Source organism: Budorcas taxicolor, chromosome 18, assembly GCF_023091745.1.
Source record: "Budorcas taxicolor isolate Tak-1 chromosome 18, Takin1.1, whole genome shotgun sequence".
Taxonomy (NCBI): Eukaryota; Metazoa; Chordata; class Mammalia; order Artiodactyla; family Bovidae; genus Budorcas; species Budorcas taxicolor.
In genome coordinates, this window is record NC_068927.1 from 56,886,467 (window position 1) to 56,909,530 (window position 23,064).

General features: G+C 48.0%; 1 protein-coding gene across 1 annotated transcript in view; it reads left to right on the top strand.

Annotated features, from left to right (window-relative positions):
* TRPM4 (transient receptor potential cation channel subfamily M member 4) overlaps positions 1 to 23,064 on the top strand; it is a 40,221-nt gene that overhangs the window by 154 nt on the left and 17,003 nt on the right. The window contains exons 2-14 of the mRNA XM_052655831.1: positions 196 to 263; positions 5,458 to 5,632; positions 5,899 to 6,079; positions 6,266 to 6,429; positions 6,595 to 6,778; positions 12,509 to 12,570; positions 12,705 to 12,896; positions 13,232 to 13,331; positions 16,157 to 16,269; positions 16,565 to 16,897; positions 17,073 to 17,204; positions 22,379 to 22,508; positions 22,684 to 22,829. Coding sequence (XP_052511791.1) covers positions 196 to 263; positions 5,458 to 5,632; positions 5,899 to 6,079; positions 6,266 to 6,429; positions 6,595 to 6,778; positions 12,509 to 12,570; positions 12,705 to 12,896; positions 13,232 to 13,331; positions 16,157 to 16,269; positions 16,565 to 16,897; positions 17,073 to 17,204; positions 22,379 to 22,508; positions 22,684 to 22,829 — 1,980 coding nt within the window. The remainder of the gene's footprint in view (positions 1 to 195; positions 264 to 5,457; positions 5,633 to 5,898; positions 6,080 to 6,265; positions 6,430 to 6,594; positions 6,779 to 12,508; positions 12,571 to 12,704; positions 12,897 to 13,231; positions 13,332 to 16,156; positions 16,270 to 16,564; positions 16,898 to 17,072; positions 17,205 to 22,378; positions 22,509 to 22,683; positions 22,830 to 23,064) is intronic.

A 23,064-nucleotide genomic window follows, 5' to 3' on the forward strand; every position in this document is an offset into this window, starting at 1 on the left:
GGAGGCCGGGACTCCTGGGTCCCTGGGGACGGATAGAAGGGGGGAGGCTGGGGGTGGGGGTCGAGTCTCCGGAATCCGGGAGAGGATGACCCTGGGGTCCTGGACTCCCGGATCTCCCGCTAGGGCGCGCGGGCGGGTCACTCTGTGTCCGCAGGACTGAGTTGGATCCCCTCATCCCTTGTTCCTGTCCCCCAGAGCTGGATTCCCAAGATCTTCAAGAAGAAGACGTGCACGACTTTCGTCGCTGACCCCACAGATTCGGGGTGAGGAGCTCGCCCAGGGGACAGACCCTCGAGCGTCACGGGCCCGCTGAGCCCCGCACACCGCAAACCGCGCCCTTCGGGTCCTTTCGGTCCCGGGTCTTGTCACTGCGGACACTCCCAAGGGCGTTCCCCGGTGGCCCTGTATATCGGGGAGGCCTTGGGTCAGTCTGCAAACACTTGCAACTTCCCGGCCTCGCGCTCAGGATCAGTGTTAAAGCCCCAGGGCAGGCTTCTGTTTCTTTCCTTCCCGGTTTCCCTTCTGGGTGTCTGCCTTCTGGTGTCACTCTTTCTTGTCTTTCTTTCTTGGCTGTTCCTGTCTCATTCATTCATCCCTTCCTTCATTCCTCCAAGACACTCTCACTCAGCACTTCCAAGGGGGAGCACTGTTTGCAAGAGTACAGACCCTTCCCACAGTTCACATTTGAACCGAGACACAAATTTCAACTGAGGCGCTAGGTGGCTTCCGGCAAATCATTTTACTTTTCTGGGTATTGTACTCATCTATTATCTGCGCGTAAAAACAGGCTCTAGTTCCTGAAGCTATTGTGAGAATTAAACAAGTTAATGCTTGCGGTATTTCTGAAACAGCACTCAGTGCTTAGTAAGCCCTGGCAAATATATGTGACTCCCACTGGAAGGTTGCAGTTACTAACTAGTGTGCGTAGACCCTGTGCTTGTGCTGGGTAAGCGGGGGTGAAGAGTGGCGGCTCTTAGGAGCTCCTGGCCTTCAGTGGTGGTCTCTCAAGGGGGCTCTGGCTTTCTGGTGTCCTTAAGATCACCCTTGGGGTGTGGGAAATGTCAGTGTTCCTAATTTAAGGTGTGTTCTATTATGAATATATTCTATTAGTGCAGGATGACTTGAATGATGCATAAATATAAATACTATTTGGGGGGTCGCTAGGAGTCGGACATGACTGAGCGACTTCCCTTTCAGTTTTCACTTTCGTGCATTGGAGAAGGAAATGGCAACCCACTCCAGTGTTCTTGCCTGGAGAATCCCAGGGACGGGGGAGCCTGGTGGGCTGCCGTCTCTGGGGTCGCACAAAGTTGGACATGACTGAAGCAACTTAGCAGCAGCAGCAGCAGCAGCTCAGAAACTTTTACTGATGGGAAGGATGGTCAAGGAAGTTTAGAAACCTCTGGTCTGGTGGGAGGAAGATGATTCTAAGGCAAGGAAGTGAGAGCTGCGGAGGACACACCGCTGGCCCCTGGGGGAGCATCTGGTTAAGGCTGGGAGGGGACACAGGAAGAGGGGTCAGTGAGGGAACATTTGAAGGTGACAGAGTTGGAGTTTGACAGCTGAAGGTGGGCTGGATTCCAGGCGTGGGAACAGCAAGTATAAATTGCCCTCTGTTGACATTGTGGATTGAAGAGAGGGCAGAGTTCAGGGTGCCAGGGCCATCGGAGAGAGGAAACCAAGGAAGAGGGTGGGACCAGAAGTTACAGGGCCTCAAATGCCACCCTGAGGGGTTGGGGACCGGGTCTGGGTGTTCCAGGGAGCCCTGGGAGGGGCAGGGTCAGCTCTGGGTGTGGAACTCCCTGGGGGCCACGTGAAGATGAATGGGAGTTCAGGAAGCCGGGGAAAAGGCTGGGCAAGGGTCAAGTGGGAGGAGAAGAGGCCTGAGGCAGGCCGGGGCTGTGGGGACACAGAGAGGAGGGGTCAGGGCAAAGATTCAGGGGGCAGGAGCCTGGGGGCTGACAGATTTGTGGAATGAGGGGTGAGGTGAGGATGGACCCAGACATCTGGTCTGGGGCTTGGGAGCCCCAGAGATGGGAACCTAGGAGCATGAGAACCAAGGGCATGGCAGACCTGGGTCAGGGACTCAGGAAAGGTCTGCGACTTCCATCCTAGATTTGAGAAGTCCTAGCTATTCACTTTTCACTTTCATGCATTGGAGAAGGAAATGGCAACCCACTCCAGTGCTCTTGCCTGGAGAATCCCAGGGACGGGGGAGCCTGGTGGGCTGCCGTCTCTGGGGTCGCACAGAGTCAGACACGACTGAAGCAACTTAGCAGCAGCAGCTGTAGATGGTATTGGAAACTGTGGAAGTGGGATGGGCGTGGGAAGAAAGCGTAAAATCGGAGGATGTTGTGAATGGGTAATTCTATGACCCATCTCTCCACCCCTCTCCCACCTCTCACCCACTGCCATGGAAGAGGGTTCCTTAAAAACGTGTCTCTGAATGCTTCAAGACAGACATGCTACCTCAAGTCAGGACGGTGTCCAGCACACCCACTTATAATCTTCCCCCTGATGCTTCTTTTCTTCCCTGCCTGTCCCTCGGGAACAATGAGCTTGAGACCCATGTTGGGCAAGGGTCAAGTGGGAGGAGAAGAAGCCTGAGGCAGGCCGGGGCTGTGGGGACACAGAGAGGAGGGGTCAGGGCAAAGATTCACGGGGCAAGAGCCTGGGGGCCTATGGATTTGTGGAATGAGGGGCAAGGGGAGGATGGCCCCAGACATCTGGTCTGGGGCTTGGGAGCCCCAGAGATGGGAACCCAGGAGCATGAGAACCAAGGGCATGGCAGACCTGGGTCAGGGACTCAGGAAAGGTCTGCGACTTCCATCCTAGATTTGAGAAGGATTTGAGAAGTCCCAGCTGTAGATGGCATTGGAAACTGGAAGTGGGATAGGTGTGGGAAGAAAGCATAAAATCGGAGGATGTTGTGAATGGGTAATTCTATGACCCATCTCTCCACCCCTCTCCCACCTCTCACCCACTGCCATGGAAGAGGGTTCCTTAAAAACGTGTCTCTGAATGCTTCAAGACAGACATGCTACCTCAAGTCAGGACGGTGTCCAGCACACCCACTTACAATCTTCCCCCTGATGCTTCTTTCTCTCCCCTGCCTGGCCCCTGGGGACACTGAGCTTGAGGCCCATGTCGGGAAGGCACGTGGCCCTGGCTCTGGAACACCTGGACTCGAAGGAGGCACAGAGGAAGAGAAAGCCGCAGATGAGGCTGGACGGGGCAGCCAGGGGAACGGGCGTGCTCTGCCAAGGAAAAAGTTTTCTAGAATCAGAGCCTTTTAGCCATGACTGATGTCGTTTAGTCAGAGTCAGACAAGACCTGAATAGAAACCATTGTATTTGGAGACGTGCAGGTAACCGCTGATTTTTTCATGCAGGTAAACCGCTGATTTTATCGGGGACAATTTCGGTTTCGGTGGCCACGCAGAGAAAGGGGTGGGTAGGAGATGAGACAGGCAGATGGGGTATCTGCCAATGCTGTCCACTAGAGTTTTCTGGAATGATGAAACTGTTCTATAGTCACATCCAATATGGCACCCACTGGCCACACACATGTGGCTCCTGGTCACTTGAAATGTGGCCAGAGCGACTGTGGAACTGAATTTTTAATTGTGTTTAATTTTATTTGACTACAAGGAGCGCTGTGTGGCTAGAGGCTATTGTACTGGAGAATTCAAGTTCTGGAACATTCGTTGAAAAAATTTTGCCAGGAAGGGCTCATGGGAAGTAGATGGAAAGGAACAAAGGAGGGGGGCGCCCAGGGATGGGGTTGAGATGGGTGAAAGGATCAGGTGGGTAAACTGAGGCATGCCAGGACCCTGACGGTTGACTCAGAAAGGAGGAGAGGTGTGTTCCATAGTCCTCACTCTGCCCGAAGCTGGTATATTCAGTGTGGTTGCTTGATTCTTTTTGTTGTCTTTGCGTGTGTGTGTGTGTGTGTGTGTGTGTGTGTATGTGTGTGTGTGTGTGCGCGCGCTAAGTCGCTTCAACCAGGTCTGACTCTCTGCAGCCATATGGACTGTAGCCCGCTAGGTCCCTCTGTTCATCGGGTTCTCCAGGCAAGTATGCTGGAGCAGGTTGCCATGCTCGCCTTCAGGGGATCTTCCCGACCCAGGGATTGAACCCTAGTCTCTTAACTTTTGTCTCTTGCCTTGGCTAGCAGGTTCTTTACCACTAGCGCCACCTGGGAAGCCCCTATTGTCTTTACAACTTTTGCTAAATCCTTGGACCACTCGTGCTATTCATTCTAGAAAATTAGTCTGTTTAAGTTGGAGCTTACTCTGTTTACATTCCAGTATTCTTGCCTGGAGAATTCCGTAGACAGAGAAGCCTGGCAGGCTACAGTCCATGGGGTCGCACAGAGTCGGACACGACTGAGCAACTATCACTCTCTCACTGTTTACATAAATGCCAGTATCCCCTGATACCTGAATCCCTTCTGGCATTAGGGACCAAAGAAATTTAGATACCTTTCCAAACCAATCCCTCACCTCTCAACCCTCGGTGCTTGCTCTTTTAAAACTCAGGTGCCAATCCCATTAGGTCACTAGGGATAATTGTATATTTATTTAGGGGGAAAATGTCTCATATATGATCACCATAAATGGAAAATCCATTCCATTTGCCACAAAGAGAAAGAAACAAGCCATTGAAGACAATTAAAACAAAAACTAAGCCGAAGTATTTACTTTCTAAACGGATGCTGTTGCCAGCCTGTTTCTGAGCCCGAGGCCAACTTGTCTCTGTTATTAAAAAAAAAATAGTAAAGAGTTAGGCATTACAAATATTCTAGCACTCAGCTGAGCCTCTCTCCTTGACAGTTATCAGGAGAGCTCAAAAAGGAATGATTTTCTCACTGTGCTATTCAAGGTTATTTAAAGCTCTGTGTGGAGTTCACGGAGACTGGATCTGGTATGCAGCCCCCATCTGAAGAAATGTTGTTATTTCATTGGCTCCTCACAGTTCTCTAAAGTAGGCTGTGCTATTATTGTCTCTTCATTTGAGTGGGAAATTGAGGCTCAGAGAGGTGAAGCTACTTGCTCAAAGTCACACAGCTGCCTTGACCTCTAGAACCTGCATGCTCTCTGAGTCACTCTCCTGATTTCCCTTTTCATGCAAATATCATCTGTCTGGACTGGGGGCAGCAAGGTCACCCTGATGACCCCCAGCCCCTGAACTTTCCCACTTCAGGCCCTGAAGGCAACAGTGAGTGTCGGGCCCTGTACAGAGACCTCCCTGCCCAGGCTTGCTTGAGCCGCCGTGGCTTCCTGCTGGTGGGCGAGGTGACTGTGGTTGTTCTGCCCCAATCTCTCCCTACCAAGGAGGGGCAGTGCCAAGGTCAGCATGGACTGTGAGCACCTCTGGGGGGACACACAGAGATAGGGACGTTTCTGCAGGGTCGGTGCAGACACTCCTGGGGTTCATCCTCTTCTTTCCCCTGCAGGGGGACCTTGTGCCAGTGTGGGCATCCCCGGGGTGCCCACCCATCCGTGGCTGTGGAGGATGCATTTGGGGCAGCCGTGGTGACCGTATGGGACAGTGACTTGCACACCACGGAGAAGCCCACAGATGCCTTCGGGGACCTGGACTTCCTGGGTGCTGGCCGCAAGATCAGCAATGTGAGGCCGGCATGTCTGGGCAAGGCCGGGGTTGGCCAGTGGGACTGCGTGCCTCAGTGTCCCAGCTGAACACTGTGTCTCCCCATTTGCCCATCCTTGTCTTCACCTCTCCCGGATCTCTGTCCCCTCCACCCCCTCTGTCTTTTGTAAGTCTGTCCTCCTCTCTCTGGGTCTTTGTCCCCCCGTCTCTGTGCTCCTCTATCTGCATCTCTGTCCCTCTCTCTCTGTCCCCTCTCCCTGTGTCCCCTCCTCTCGTGTGTCCACAGTTCCTCCGGCTCTCGGACCGCACGGATCCAGCTACAGTTTATACTCTGGTCACCAAAGTCTGGGGCTTCCGGGCCCCGAACCTGGTGGTGTCAGTGCTGGGGGGGTCAGGGGGCCCCATCCTCCAGACCTGGCTGCAGGACCTGCTGCGACGCGGGCTGGTGCGGGCTGCCCAGAGCACAGGTGACTGAGGCGGGGTGGGGCTGTGCCTCCTGGCCCCCCCATCTCCCCCCATTTCCCTGGAATGCCTGTCTTCCTCTCTGCCGTCTCTGTGTGGCTTTTGTCTCACTCTCTGGTCTCTTTCTGTGTCTCTGCTTGCAGCCTGCGTTTTCTCTGGACCTCACCACTACTCTCTGTGTCCCTGTGTAGGGGCCTGGATTGTCACCGGAGGGCTGCACAAAGGCATCGGTCGGCATGTCGGTGCTGCTGTGCGGGACCACCAGATGGCCAGCACTGGGGGCAGCAAGGTGGTGGCCATGGGCGTGGTCCCCTGGGGCGTGGTGCGGAATAGAGACACCCTCACCAACCCCAAGGTAGGATTCAGGGTCTTGGAAGGCGGGGGCTGGGGACCTGGATGGAGCCCTGGGTCTGAGTCAGGAGGGGGCTGGGGCTTAGAGTTAGGGGAGGGATGAGTGCCTAGTGTCTGTCCCTTTGGCCCTGATGGAGAGACCCCCTGGTCTGGCCACTTGTACCCCCAGGGCTCATTCCCCGCAAGGTACCGGTGGCGCGGAGACCCAGAGGATGGGGTCCAGTTCCCTCTCGACTACAACTACTCGGCCTTCTTCCTGGTGGACGACGGCACACACGGCCGCCTGGGAGGCGAGAACCGCTTCCGCTTGGGCTTCGAGTCCTACCTGGCCCAACAGAAGACGGGAGTAGGAGGTGAGTGGCTTCCTCCACTGGGGATTCACTACTCAGGATCCCAGTGGTCCCCTCTGGTTGGAATCTGGGGACTGCAGCCAGGGGGAGTTTCCTGTGGTCAAGGGACTTCTCCCATCACTTGCTGTGTTTAAAAAAATCCTTTATCTTGAAATCTGCAATACACAAAGGTGGACAGCTTGATGCGTTTTTAACAAACTGAACCCACTTAGGCAACCAGGACCCAGATCAAGAAACAGAATAATACCACCCTTCACAAGCCTTCTCCTAACCACACCCAAAGGCCACCTCATCGTGTTTGTCAGAGCGTCAGGTAGTTCTGAACCTGTTTCATGTGACTAGAATCATACCATCCTCACGTCTTAAATTCTCGCTTCTCATAGTCAATGTGAGATTCATCCATATCATTGCATGAATTGTAGTTTGTGATTAACCCATGGATCAGAGAAGGAAAAAAAAAGAAGCTAGGTACTATTTTGAACTGAGTGATGGTTATGTCATGACATACCAACATGTTTGGGGGTGCAGCTAATGCTTGGGCTTCCCTGGTAGCTCAGCTGGTAAAGAATCCGCCTGCAATGCAGGAGACCCAGATTTGATTCCTGGGTCGGGAAGATCCCCTGGAGAAGGGATAGGCTACCCATGCCAGTATTCTTGGGCTTCCCTGGTGGCTCAGACCGTAGAGGCCTCCTGCAATGTGGGAGACCTGGGTTCGATCCTTGGGTTAGGAAGATCCCCTGGAGGAGGGCATGGCAACCCACTCCAGTATTCTTGCCTGGAGAATCCCATGGACAGAGGAGCCTGGTGGGCTAACAGTCCATGGGGTCACAAAGAGTTGGACACGGCTGAGCGACTAAGCATAGCACAGCACAATGCAATACCTAGAGGGAAACCTGTAGACTTAAATGTGTATATAATAAAGAAAAGAAAAGGCAGGTTGAACATCAATGATTTGTCTCCAATTTTTAAAAATCCTAGAAACAGAAGAGCAAGACACAGCTAGAGGCAGTAGAAGCAGTGAACTAATACAGACAAGAGCATAATCACTAAAACAAACAAACGTCCAGTGTAGAAAATCAACTGAACAGAAAGCTGCTTCTTTATGAACGTTTCTTATATTTTCAAAGGTGTCCACCTAATTCTTGAAATTTAATTAGTTTGGGGGCAATTTTAATCTTATTTTTATCATTTTATTTTATTTTTGGTTGACAAACCATTTTATTTTTCTTCCCACTCACAGAACACACCCTCTCAGAAGAGACAACTCAAAGTTCCTTCCAGCCACTACTCCTTGATCAAAGTCAAAGTATCCAGGGCATACACACTAGTTTATCGGGCCCAGTGGGTCCAGAGTGTGACTCACACATGTAGGGGTTTTTTTTATATAATTAATTTTTATTGGAATATAGCTGATTTACGATGCTGTGTTCCTTTCTGCTGTACAGCAGAGTGATTCAGATATCCATGATTGTTTAGATTCTGTTCCCAAATAGGTCATTACAGAGCGTTGAGTAGAGTTCTTATTAGTTTTCTATTTTATACATAGTGGGCTTTATACATAATGGGCTTTGCTGGTGCTTCAGACGGCAAAGAATCTGCCTGCAATGCAGGAAACCTGGGTTCGATCCCTGGGTTAGGAAGAGCCCCCTGGAGAAGGGAATGGCTACCTATTCCAGGATTCTCGCCTGGAGAATCCCATAGACAGAGAAGCCTGGCAGGCTATAGTCTATGGGGCCTCAAAGAGTCAGATATGCTGAGCGACTAACACTTTCACTTTTTGTACCTAGTGTGATATGTCGATTCCAATCTCCCAACTTATCCCTCCTGCCTTGCTTTCCGCCTTGGTAACCATCAGTTTTTTTTCTGCATCTGTGACTCTGTTTTGTAAATAGTTCCATTTGTACCATTTTTTCAAATTCCACATATAAGCAATTATCATCTGATATTTGTCTTTTTCTGTCTGACTTCACTCAGGATGACAATCTCTAGGTCCACCCATGTTGCTGCAAATGACATTATTTCATTCTTTTTTATGGCTGAGTAATGTTCCATTATATATAATATATATATTATAATTATATGTGTACACGCATCACATCTTATATACATATACACATATATTTATACATGTTCTTAGTCCCTCAGTCATGTCCAATTCTTTGCAAGCCCATTGACTGTAGCCCGCCAGGCTCTTCTGTCCATGGGATTCCCCAGGCAAGAATACTGGAGTGGGTTGCCGTGCCCTCCTCCAGGGGATGGTCCCAACCCAGGGTCGAACCCTGGTCTCCTGCTTTCCAGGTGCAGTCTTTTGCCACTGAGCTGCCAGGGAAGCCCATATACACACACACACACGTATAAACATATACACATCACATCTTCTTTATCAGTTCTCCATCGATAAACATTTAGGATGTTTCCATGTCTTGGCTATTGTAAATAGTGCTCAATGAACGTTGGGGAACATGTATCTTTTCACATCATGGTTTTCTCCAAATATACGCCCAGGAGTGGGATTGTTGGATCATATGGTAGCTCTATTTTTAGTTTTTTAAGGGACCTCCTTACTGTTCTCCATAGTGGCTGCACCAATTCACATTCACACCAACAACGTAGGAGGTTTCCCTTAACCTTATTTTTAAAATTATCTTTTTGGGGTGTAAACTGACTTTTTGGGATGGATAGGCATAGGTACAGAGATTCATGTGGCCATTTCCACAATCAGGACACAGACCAGTTCTGTTCCCATGAAGGCATTCCTTTGGTGCCCAGTCACTAATCTGTTTTCTATCACACTAGGCCTCTCTCTTCCAGAAGATAAATAAATGGAATATGATATATGACCTTTTGAAATTGCCTCCTTTCACTCAACATAATATTTTAATATTAATTTAATATTTTAATTATTTTTTTAATTAATGTGTTTAATATGTGGCAACTTTAATATGTGTTTATTGGAGCTAATCAAACCATGAGAAGGTATGTAAGGAAATTCTTATCATTGCATGAGTTGTAGTTTGTAAATAACCCGCAGGCCAAAGAAGAAGAAGAAGAAAAAAATAAGTTAGAAAATTCCCTTTCCAGCTCCAGCCCCCTCTATTGGGGTAATCCGTGTTATATGGTTTGGGGTTTATCCTTTTATACCTTTCTCTATGTTTATAAAATCCTATGCGATTATATTTCCACCTCTATGGTCTTTCTTTCTTTTATACTATACATATACGTATCACTTTCTTACAACCATCCTTTTAGGTCCAAACTCCTTTATCTTACATCTCCTCCTAACGGTTGCATGATATTCCTTCATAATGTTTGTTCCATCTCTTATTTAAATTTTTCTCAATTGGAGGATACTTAAACTGCTATCAGTGTTTGGCACTGCAAACAATGCTGAAAAAATATCTTTGTATAAATGTCCATAATTACATCCCAGTGTTTTATTTTAATTTTTTTAATTAAAAATTTATTTTTCCTGGCTGTGCCCCACCACTTGTGGGATCTTAGTTCCCCGACCAGGGAGGCAACTCAGGACTAATCACTGGACCGCCAGGGAACTCCCAACATCCAGGTGTTTAAAATTCTATACAGTAGATCTTGAAAGTGGGATTGCTGTGTGTGTACTAATAGTACTAAGTAACTTTCTCAAAATGTGTAGCAGTTTTCATTCACTCAGCAAGAATGTGTGAGTTTCCTTTTCCGGTCAGTCTTAACCAACTCTGGATATTCTTGCCTTAATTTTTCTTTTTTTTGCCAACGTGACGGGTAGAAAGTGATGTATCACTTAAAAATTTTTTTTAATTTAATTTTGGTTGTGCTGGGTCTTCATTGCTGCACTTGGGCTTTCTCTGGCTGCTGCGAGTGGGGTCTATGCTCCCGTTGCGATGCATAGGCTTCCCATCGCAGTGGCTTCTCTTATTGAGAAGCCTGGGCTCAGCAGTTGTGGCACATGGACTTAGTTGCCCGCAGCATGTGGAATCTTCCTAGACCAGGGATTGAACCCGTGTCCCCTGCATTGGCAAGCAGATTCTTAACCGCTGGACCACCAGAGAAGTCCTGACTTCACACTTTTAACTTGATGTTTTATCTAACCATTATTAAAAGATAAAAACACATTTTGTTGGCCGATCAGATTTCTATTCAGTATGAACGGAATATGAAATGTCTATTCATATTCTTTGCCCTTTTTGAATTGGATTCTTTTACAAATCTTTTTATAAGAATTCTTTGTATCCTATTGATAGGAGAGCTTTAACTGTTAGATGTATTGTAAAATTTTTAAAAGATACTTTAATTCTGGTGTCTACTTCCATAAAAATTTGATCATATTAATGTGGTTAGATATATTTGTTGTTCCTTTTACATATCCTTGGTTTCCCTTGGTCTTTTTAGAAAAGTCCATTCAACTCCAATGCTACACAAATATTCTAAGTCTTCTTTTTTAATATTGTATACTTTTATATTTAAACCTTAATCCATCTGGAAATGATCTTTACATATTTTGAGGTAGAGTCTACATTTCTTTCTTCCAAATGGGAAGCTGTATTTTCTTCATGACCATTTAATAAATAAGCTATATTTTCCCAGCTAAATTGAAATGTTACTTCAGTTATATATTCAGTTCCTTTATACACCGAACTATTTCTAAACCTTTTCCTCTTCTACTTCTCTATGTATTTATTCCTGCGCCAAAAACATATTTTGTTTACAGCAGTTTAAAGATGTTTAAATATATATATCAGAGAAAGTTCCTCCTCACTGTCCTTTTTCAACAATTTCTTAACTCTTCAATATTTATTCCTTCATATGAATTTTAAAATTATTTTGTTCCATTAAAAAAGAACAGAGGAAAAACACTGCCAACCTCCTTCGACTTCCCTCTTTCCCCAAACTGCATTGAATTTATGTCTTACCTTTCCATTTATTCATACCTTGTCCTTAAATAAGGTTTTATCAATCTTATAAAAGTATCATAACTTTCTATACAAATTAATCCCTGGGTATTTTATCATTTTTGTGGAAATGTGGATAAGATACATATTCTTACTAGCTGGAAAAAAGTTTTTTATTTTTGTGTATTTTTCTTGTATTAATCTACTTAACCAAATTCTCTTATTGGTATTTAGTTAGTTTGAGTGGAGTCTCTCTAATTTTCTGAGAATGTAAATCATCTTTTCTTCAAATAAATACCTTTGTCTCTTCCAACTTAAAAAAGATACAAGTTTTCACTCCAGTTATTTCATTTTCTTGTATTATTGCATTAGCTCAAAACACCCAGATAAGTGTGACTAGTAGTAATGTTGTCTCATTTCTTATTTTAATGGGAATAGACTTAGTAGAAAACTTTTATGAGTTTGCTATTGGGCTTTGATAAATATCTTTATTGTATTTGGATAGTCCTTCCTATTCCTTATTTCCTTCATTTTCTGTTTGAACTTTCATCCTCTCCTGGCTCCAGGTCAGTTAATCAGTCACAGGATTGACTCATGCCTCATTCAGGAACCCTGGAGTCCAGGTTCCCAGCCCTGTCCTCCCTTGAGAAGTTGAACACTACTGTCTTCAAGATCTGGCCCCTCCCAACACCCTCAAAGGCAAGACAGTTCCCATGAGTCTCAGGACTGAGGATTTTAGGCAGAAGCCAGCGTTTGCCCCGGGGACTCCTGGGAAATGTGATTCTCTGCCATCCCCAGAAGAGGCTGATGGGAACTGACCAAGCTTTCTGCTCTGTTCTCCCTGCAGGGACTGGCATTGACATCCCTGTCCTCCTCCTCCTCATTGATGGTGATGAGAAGATGTTGAAGGTATAGGAGCCCAGGAGGCCTGGGGGCTGTACTCCTGGGTCCCAAGTCCTGGAGGAGAAAAGGGCTGGGAATATAGGCTCCAGGAAGGGTGAATGCTTTCCTTCCCTAACCTGCCTGCCCCTTTTATTCTGTAGCGGATAGAGAACGCCACCCAGGCTCAGCTCCCCTGTCTCCTGGTGGCCGGATCTGGGGGAGCTGCAGACTGCCTGGCAGAGATTCTGGAGGACACTCTGGCTCCAGGGAGTGGCGGGGGCAGGCAACGTGAACCCCGAGATCTGATTAAGCGTTTCTTCCCCAATGGGGACCCTGAGGTCCTGCAGGCCCAGGTAGGACACTGAGGGCCCAACTCTGGAACCTGAGATGGGAGAGAGCTGGGGACCTGGATTCCTGACTCTTGAGATGTGGGGATGCTGAAGACTTGGAGTCCTGGATCCAAGGGAAGGGGAATGGGGGCCCAGCCTTGTGGATATGAGGAAAGCCTGGGAACGTGGACTCCTGGGTCTGAGGGAGAAGAGGCCTGGGGGCCTGGACACCCCTAGGTTCTGGGAGTAAAGGGTGCTGGGCACCTAGACTGTGGGGCCCTGCAGGGGAATGTTCTCCTTTATCTCTGTGGACAACACCAGGGAGTTGGGTCGGGGTGGCAGAATTTGGTATTCTGCAGGTGGAGAGGATCATGACTCGGAAGGAGCTGCTGACAGTCTATTCAACTGACGATGGCCCTGAGGAATTTGAGACCATCGTTTTAAGGGCCCTTGTCAAGGGTAAGCCTTGGAATCCCCCAGCCTCTGCTTCTGTCAGCTCAACTTTGGACACTCTCCTGTCTTCGGCACTTTACCCATCCTCTCTAATAAGTTGTGCCTCTTTTTATCTCTTTCCTTTTGTCAGTGCCTTTTGGGGCTTTGCACGGTGCTATTGGACAGTTTTCCCAAGATACGTTCATTATGTTCCAACATTGCTTTCTTTCTGTTGCATCCGTCCACCCATCCTTTCATCCATCTAGCCAGCCATATGTACACTGATCTATCTACCCATTATTCCCTTCATCCTTCCATTCCACCATCTGTTCAACAATCCATCCATCTTGCCATTCACCCATCCTTCTACCAATCTAGTCACTCCTCTGTTAACAGTTCCATCCACTCGTCATTCTTCCATCCATTCATCTTTCATTTACCCATCCATCTTTTCATCCATCCACCCATCCATCTTTTGTCTATCCATCCATTTATCCTTTCATCCATCCATCCATTTATCCTTTCATCCATCCATCTTATCCATCCATTCTTCCATCTATCCACCCACTCACCCTTTCTACCTTTCCTACATGCCCCTGATATGTTTTAAGCCCTGAGGCGTGCTGGCATCAGAGATGAACCAGAGTGCCATCTCGCAGTGAGGGACTTCTGATATCCCACTAGAGGAATGAATGATGAAAACCAAGATAGGGAGCGCAATGGCCACGTGGTAGAGGCTGATGATGGAGCTCATTATTCATTCAGCCAAGACTAGCTTAGGCTTCAGAGATAAAAGCAGTTCCTACCAGGGCTGTTGGGACACGTCTTAAGTAAAATTCAAGACAAAGACATGGGAGACGAGCTGCTGTCAGAAAGGCGAGAAAAATTCAATTGGGAGGTGGGATTTGAGCTGGGCCTTGAAGAGCCAGTAGAACCTGGAGTTAGTAAGATGCGGTGGTGGGATAAATAAGTGCTAAGGTGGATCCCCAGGGCCCTGTGGAGATGTGTGTGAGGAGGGTCATTTTGGTGTCAGAAGAGTTTTACATGGAAAGCACTCACCTAGATAAAAAAACTCCCAAGAGGCATAGTGTGAATTTTTAATGCCCTCTGAGCCCCAGGTCCCCACCCCAATTGCATCTACCATATTCTGTGGTGAGGTAGTTATTTTTGACTTTGGAATCAGATAAAACTAAAATTTGAATACCAGTGTGGCCCCCCTCTCTGCTGTGTGACTTTGAGAAAGAGACTTACCTTCTCTGAGCTTTAGTTTCTGTCTCTGAAAACATTGAGATAATACCTGGCAGGAGTGTTTTGAGCCTCAGCAGTGCCTGCCCCAGGGGAAGTCTGATAAATGGGAGCTCTCCTTAATATGATTCCATTTCTTGTGGGGACACATCCTTTAATAGAGGATGGCAGTCAGTGAGCAAATGCGATTCACTTCACAGAAGTTAACTCACCAGCCTCCTGGGAGAAAACACAGCCGCTCTCTAAGATGTGGTTTGAGGGGGTGGTGGTATAAGTCCGTGGCTTGCAGCAGGGCAAGTGATCACACTCTGCTGGCGAAACTGGAGGTGGCTGGACAGGCTCAGTGTTGGCAGAGTTGAAGGGATGGGGTTTCGGCAGGTGAAGAAGGAATGGGGGAAGGGGCCGGATGCTTCTTAGAGTCTAGGAACACCCAGGCCCCGGGCTGAGCGGGTAGCTCATGTCCTTCTCCGATCCTGCTCTGATCCTTCACCCCTGCCTAGAAGGATTGTCTCCTCAGGTTGCAGATGAAGAAACGATGCTCAGAGAGTGGGGTAGTGACTTGCCCAAGGTCACACGCGGTTGACTGCACACTTTGGGATCAAAGTTTTAAAGGCCACTTGTTCTTCCTTGTTCTTTTGAATGGCCCCAGGGTCTCCTGGAGCCCTGCTAATGTTTGGATTTTTTTTTCCTGCTACGTGCTCCTCTTTCTTCTCACAAATACTCCCAAGTTGCAGGAAGCCAGAGTGACTCACGTTTGCTGTCATATCCTGTGCTTTCCTGCACCCAGGCTTTTGCTTGGGCTGCCCCTGCTGCCTCAGATTCTTTTCTCATTTTAGACACATACTTACAAATCCTGCTAGTCTTTCAAAAGCCCTTCCTCATTGTCCACCTCTAGGAGGCTCCCTTGGGTCTCTCCATACCTCTGACTGTAGCCTCCTCTGGCCTTAATCACATTCTACACCCACCTCCAAGGGGACTGATCACTCTAGGGTGTTTATGTGATTCTGAGACATATTTCCCTGGAAGGAGGTTCCTTCAGGGCAGAGCCTGCATCCAGTTTCTCTCTCCATCTCTCTCACTGCCTGGCCCATTGTTGTTGTTGCTGTTGAGTCGCTAAGTCATGTCCGACCCCATGGACTATAGTCCATGGACTATAGTCTGCGACCCCATGGGCTATAGCCTACCAGGCTTCTCCATCCATGGAATTCCCCATAGACTGGAGTGGGTAGCCATTTCCTTCTCCAGGGGATCTTCCTGACCCTGGGATCTAACCCGGGTCTCCTGCATCACAGGCAGATTCTTTAGTCTGAGCCACCAGGGAAGCCCACCTGGCTCATAGCCTACCTCAATAAATGTAAAGTGAATATACATGATTCCTTTTCCTTTTCTTGGGGCCTCTAAACCATTGGTCCGTGTTCTGTCCCTGAGCTGAATGACTTTATGCTTGTAATAGCCTGGCTTCTTAAAGGCTCCAGACTCTGCCTAACAACACTCACTTTATTCCGAGTTTAAATGTTGGGCATCTCAAGAAGAAGCAATACATATGCCCCTCCTGTTCCCAGTCCCCCCCTCTGACTTCATGCCCCCTCTCCCTGTCACCCTTTCAGCCTGTGGGAGCTCTGAAGCCTCAGCTTACCTGGATGAGTTGCGTTTGGCTGTGGCTTGGAACCGTGTGGACATTGCCCAGAGTGAACTCTTCCGGGGGGACATCCAGTGGCGGGTGAGGGGTTGGGGCCTGGAGGTGGGGATCCTGACAAAAGGGATGCATTCTCCCCACTCCAACTCCTTTGACATCTGGCTCTGTCTTCCATTATGGCCTCTCCAGCCTTCTCTTAATTGTCCACCCATCTCTGGTTGTCCATCTGTCCCTATCTTATTTCCTCTCTCCCCATCCGTCCATCTGTCCATCACTCATGGTTCTGTACTCCCATCTCCTGTCCTTAATCTCTGACCTCACCTGGCCTTCTGCCCGTCTCTGTGCTCAACTCTTCCCCCATTCATTCCGCCCCCACCAGTCCTTCCACCTGGAGGCCTCCCTCATGGACGCCCTCCTGAACGACCGGCCGGAGTTCGTGCGCTTGCTTATCTCCCATGGCCTCAGCCTGGGCCACTTCCTGACCCCGGTGCGCCTGGCCCAGCTCTACAACGCAGCGCCCCCCAACTCACTTATCCGCAACCTTCTGGACCAAGTGTCACACGGTGCAAGCACCAAAGCCCCAGCCCTTAAACCCTCTGCGGAGCCACAGTTTCCTAAGGTGGGGCAGGTGCTGCGCATGCTGCTGGGGAAGACGTGCGCGCCGACGTTCCCCGCCGGGGGCACCCGCCGGAGCGACAGCAGCAGAGAGAATGTAAGAAAGGAGGGTGGGAGTAGGGGGAGCAAGGAGGGACCTGGGGGCGGGGCTCTGGCAGGAGGCGGTGTGATCAGAGAGCTGGGTGTGCGACTGAAGTGGGCTTCATGGCTGGGGCGGAGTCAGGAAGAGTCTGGGGCGGAGCCAACCCTCATCGCGCCTTTCCCGTCTGCAGTCGTTTATGCTGTCAGACAAGGCTGCCTCGGAACTGATGGAAGCTGTCCCCGGGCAGGCCCCCTGGAGCGACCTGCTCCTCTGGGCACTGCTGCTCAACAGGGCTCAGATGGCCTTGTACTTCTGGGAGATGGTGAGTGCTGACTTGACCTGTGATTCTACTCTCTCCTACATTCCTGCCCTTTATTTCTACTGGACTCCAGTGCCTGAGCAGGAAGGTTCTGGTACCCGCCACTCCCCTCTCATTCTTCTTCTTCTTCTTTTTTTTAAAGTTTTACTGATTTATTTTTAATTTTGCCTATACTCTGCAGCACGTGAGATCCTAGTTCCCGGACCGGGGATCGAACCCTTATCCCCGTCCACCCCCGCGTTGGAAGAAGGAATCTTAACCACTGGATGCTGGGGAGGTCCCCCTCCATTCTTGATATATGAGTCTGAGTGCTGCTTCTTTCTCCTGCCTCTCCCATTATGCATTTCTTGTAACTCGATTCTTCCATTCTCCATGTATGCTGGGCGTTTACCCCATTCATGCATATGCATCGGGGCTTCTCCCAGGTGGTTTAGCAGTAAAGAAACTGCCTGAAATGCAGGAGATTTCGGGTTGGATACCTGGGTAGGGAAGATCCCCCAGGAGAAGAAAATGTCAACCCACTCCTGTATTCTTGTCTGGGAAATCCCACGGATGCAAGAGCCTGGCAGGCTACAGTCCACAGGGTCGCAAAAGACTGGACATGTCTTAGAGACTAACAACAACAGCAGCACATGTGCCTCAATCTCGTCCTTCCAGATGGTTGCCTTGGCGAGGAAGTTAGATGTTATCTGCAGACGACGGGCCGTCATTTCATCTTAATCGTTCTTGCAGTTTAGGTGCGTTGCTGCAGTTGCAATGCAAGAAGCAGGCAAAACTAGAGGCAAGGACTCCGCACGGGAAAGCAAAGCTGGGGTCCTTCAGGCAGCCAAGGTGGGGGCCTGGGCTAAAGCTGAGGTGTTGGGACACATCTGAGAAGTTTAAAAAGAAGGTCATGGAATTCAAGTAGGATCAGAGATAGACCTTATTTTGGTGTCAAAGAAGTACCGTGACAGGAGTTCTTCAACTTTGGATTGTTATCTGGTCATCAGCTAAATATAGATTTTTTAAAAAAACTGAGATGAAGGCTCAGCAGTGTTATAGCATGTGTTAGAATACCCTTCCTTTTAAAGGTTGAATACTATTCCATTATATGGGTATACTATATTTTCTGTATCTGTTTATCTGCTGTGGATTGTTTTGACCTTTCGACTATCGTGGAAAATACGGCTATGATTGGTGTGTGAACATCTGTTTGCGCCTTTGCTTTCAATTATTTTGAGTACATCTCTGAGAGTGGGATTGCTGGACCATCTAGGTTTCATTTTTTGAGGAACCGCCATTCTGTTTTCCACGATGGTGTTACCCTTTAAAGTTCTACCAGCAAGGCACAGTTTTCTAATTTCTCCACATCTTCACCATCACTTGTTACTTGCTTTTCTCTTCCCCTTTTTTCCCTTCCTTCCTTCTTCTCTCTCTTTCTTTTTTATAATTGTCATTCTAATGGGTGTGAAATGGTACCTCACTGTGGTTTTGGTTTGCATTTTCTTAACGATTGATGATGTTGAGCATCTTTTCATGTGATTCTCGGCCATCTATATATTTTTGGAGAAATGTCTATTCAAGTCTTTGCCCACTTTTAAATTGGGTTGTCAATCATTTTTGTTGATGAGTTTGAAGAATTCTTTATATGTTCTGGGTATTAATCCCTTATTAGATATATGATTTGCAAATACATTCTCCCTTTCTGTGGGCAGTCTTTTTCTTCTACTGATAGTGTCCTTTGATGCACACAAGTTTTACATTTTGATGAAGTCCTATTTGTCATTTTTATTTTTTTATTTCTTATGCTTTAGGTGGCATATCTAAGTAACCATTGCCAAATACAAGGTCATAAAGTTTTATCCCTATGTTTCTAAGAGTTTTATGGTTTTGTAACTATCATGTATAATTATTTGACCTTACATGAGTCACTTCTGTCTTGCTGATTTTAAAATTCTCTCTTTGTGTTTGGCTTTCAGCAATTTGGTTATGATGTTTCTTAGTGTGAATCTCTTTGAACTTAGCCTACTTGGATTTCTTCACCTTCTTGGATGTATAGATTCGTGTATTTCATCAGATGTGGGAAGTTTCAGTCTGTTATATCTTCAGATAGCCTTTCTGTCTCTTTCTCTCTGTTCTCTCCTTTTGGGGTTCCCGTTATGCCTATGTTGATCTCATTAATGGTGTCCCACATATCTCTTAAGGTCTGTTTATTTTTCTTCATTCTTTTTTCTTTCTACACCTCAAACTGGATAATCACAGTGGACCTATCTTCAAGTTTACAAACTCTTCTGCCTCCTCAATGCTGCTCTTAAGCCCTTTAAAAGAGTTTTTCATTTCAGTTATTGCACTTTTCAGCTCCAGAATTTCTACTTGTAATTACAGATTACTTTCTGTAATCTCTATATCTTTATTTCTTTTTTAAAAAAATCTATTTATTTATTTGGCTGTGAGAGGTCTTAGTTGCAGCAGTCATGTGCTGTGGCATGTGGGATCTAGTTCCCTAACCAGGGATTGAACTTGGACTCCCTGCATCAGGAGTATGGAGTCTTAGCCACTGGACCACCAGGGAGGTCCCTATATCTTTATTTCTATTCTCTGTTTTCTGAGACATCGTTCTCCTGGGTTCCTTTAGCTCTTTGTTCATAATTTCCTTTAGCCTTTTGAGCATATTTAAGACAGTTGATTTAAAGTCTTTTTCTAGTAATTCCAGTGACTCAGCTTCCTAATTTCTTTCGTCCTGTGAATGAGTCATACTTTCTTGGTTCTTTGTAACCCTCATAGTTTTTTGTTGTTGAAAACAGGACATTTTGACTATTATAATATGGCAACTCTGGAAGCTGGCTTAGCTCCTTTCTTCAGGGGTTGTTGCTGCTGCTTGTGGGTTGTCGTTGTTTGTTTAGTGACTTTTCTGTTTTTGTGAAGTCCATATTCTTTATTATGTATGAGCACTGAAATCCGGTTCTGTTAGCTTAGTGGTCGGATAGTGACTTGACAGAGATTTCCTTAAATGCATGCAGGTGGGGGAATGAAACTCTCCCACTTTGCAAACTGGCTGTTTGTGGAGCTGTCTTTCAACACTTGGGTAGGCTGTTTACAATTCTGCTTTGGCTTCAGCTTCCTGCTTTGGCTGAGCCTAAAGGTCAGCCAGAGGCGAAAGCTTAGGGGTTTCCTTAGTCTTTTCTGAGCACGCATCCAGGCTCAGTCGTTTGCCGTTTTCTAGATTTCCTGGTATATACAGCAGCTTTAAAAAAATTTATTTATTTTTGGCTGCACTGAGTCTTTATTAACTGTATTCCTGGTGGCTCAGTGGTAAAGAATCTGCCTGTCAATTCAGGAGACACAGGAGACTTGGGAAACGCGGGAGACCTGGGAGATGTGGGTTCGATCCCTGGTTTGGGAAGATCCCCTGGAGTAGGAAATGGCAACCCACTTCAGTATTCTTGCCTGGAAAATTCCGTGGACAGAGGAGCCTGGCGGGCTACAGTCGATGGGGTGGCAAAGAGACATGACTGAGCACGCACACATGTCACAATTTATTGCTGCGCAGCCTTTTCTCTAGCTGCAGTGAGTGGGGGCTCCATTCTAGTCGTGGTGCGTGGGCTTCTTATTGCCATGGCTTCTCTTGTTGTGGAACGCAGGCTCCAGGTGTGCACGCTTCTGGCTCTAGAGCAGATGCTCAGTAGTTGTGACACATGGGCTTAGTTGCTCTGCGGCATGTGGGGTCTTCCCCACATGTTTCTCCTGCATTGCCAGGTGGATTCTTGTCCACTGAGCCACTAGGGAAGCTCCATGTAGGAGCTTTTTAAACCCCCCACTCCCCCAAGCATCCCCTTTCCCTGCTGCTTCCCTCTGCCCTCCTGGGTTGTTCAGAGTATCTCTCGCTTGCCTTGACTGTTTTTATTTGCGTCAAGGAGCCGAGGCTAATACGTTTGTCTTACATGTTTTTAAACACCACCTGGGAAGCCACTTCTGCTCTGGGGGAAGCTGCAAGAACAGTGAAACAACAGCCAGCCCTTGAGCCGTCCTTTCAGAGAGCCACCAGCTAGGCTGATACACACAACCACAGTTATTTAAGAGTAAGATCTGGAGCTTCTCTGGTGGCTCAGCGGTAAGGAATCCGCCTGCCAGTGCAAGAGTCATGGGTTCCACCCCTGATCCGGGAAGATCCCATAGACATTAAAAAAAAAAAGAGTTAAGATCTGAGTTGTTCCCTCGGATAACAACAACCTGCAGCAGGAACATGGGCTATTTTTTTCAAGGCAACCACTGTGCTGGGGAATTGGCAATGATAAGTGGATTAGTTAAAATGTCACAGTGCTCTTTTACTGAAATCTTTCTTCATTAAGCATTCTCCTGTTTGTTGTAAATTTTATGTTAGATTCCAGAATTCTGAAAAAGTTGATCCTGACAGTTTTTTCTTTTTTAGCCAGCTTATTTGTTACCATTGTGGAAGGACCAAGTTTTGAGGTTCTCTCCGACTGAGGCGACTTAGCATGCATGCATGCACTAGAGAAGGAAATGGCAACCCACTCCAGTATTCTTGCCTGGAGAATCCCAGGGATGGAGGAGCCTGGTGGGCTGCACGGAGTCGGACACGACTGAAGCGACTTAGCAGCAGCAGCAGCCTCTGCCATCTCTCTCAGCTTACTAGGTGGCTCAGTGATAAAGAATCTGCCTGCAATGCAGGAGACTCAGGTTCAATCCCTGGGTCGGGAAGATCCCCTGGAGAAGGGAATGGCAACCTACTCCAGTATTCTTGCCTGGAGAATCTCCTGGACAGAGGAGCTTGGTGGGCTACAGTTCGCATGGTCGCAAAGAGTCGGACTTAGCCTGTAGCTCTGTATTGGCAGGTCTGGCCAAGACGTGAGATGCTGTCTTCCTTCTTCCTCTGCCATTTAGGTGACACCTCTGAGTGCTTCCCTGTCTGTCCATAACCTCTGATGTCCTTTTAATTCCGGCCCAGCCTGGGCAGTCTCTGAACCATCTGACTTCTGACATGTTCCCTTGACGTCCAGTTTCTTCCAGATCCATCTGCAGACATCCTTGGTTTCTGATTCCCTTGGTTAATTTCTGATGACCTCTGGCCTCTGTCCCTTCCCTTGATCACAAGCTTTCCTCCCATCTTCTTCGCCGCCTCCGTGAATCTCACTTCAAACTCTGTCCCTACCCATGACCCCCTGTCTCTGTCTCTCCAGGGTTCCAATTCTGTGGCCTCAGCTCTTGGGGCCTCTTTGTTGCTGCGAGTGTTGGGGCGCCTGGAGACTGAGGCTGAGGAAGCGGCGCGGAGGAAGGAACTGGCGGCCAAGTTCGAGGGGCTGGGTGTCGGTGCGTGGGGTATGGGTGCCTGGGGGCACTACAGGGGGCAGCCAGGAAAGGGGGTTGTAAGTCTCCCCTTTTCTTCTCTAGTAACCCTGCCCCTTCCCCTGCGATCCCCTTATCTCTTCCCTCCTGCTGTCTTCCCACGACTCTTCTCCCTCTCACACGAATGTTCCACACCCAGACCTCTTTGGAGAATGCTACCGCAGCAGCGAGGAACGATCCGCCCGCCTGCTCCTTCGGCGCTGCCCACTCTGGGGTGATGCCACTTGCCTGCAGCTCGCCACACAGGCGGATGCCCGTGCCTTCTTTGCCCAGGATGGGGTACAGGTGAGCATCTGAGATACCCACACAGTCCTCAGCTGGACTCTGGGAAGTCTGGAGGATGAGCCCCTCCCATGGTCTTGACCATGGGCAGTCCGTGGTCTTGACCCCCTTCCTGGAGACCACCCCTCCTCCAGAAAATCTCAGCCCTCTCCCAGAAAGCTTGCTCTTCCCCAAAGAAGCCCCACGCCCTGCCACAGGAAAGCCAACCTTCCCACAGCAAAGCATACTCTTCTAGAAA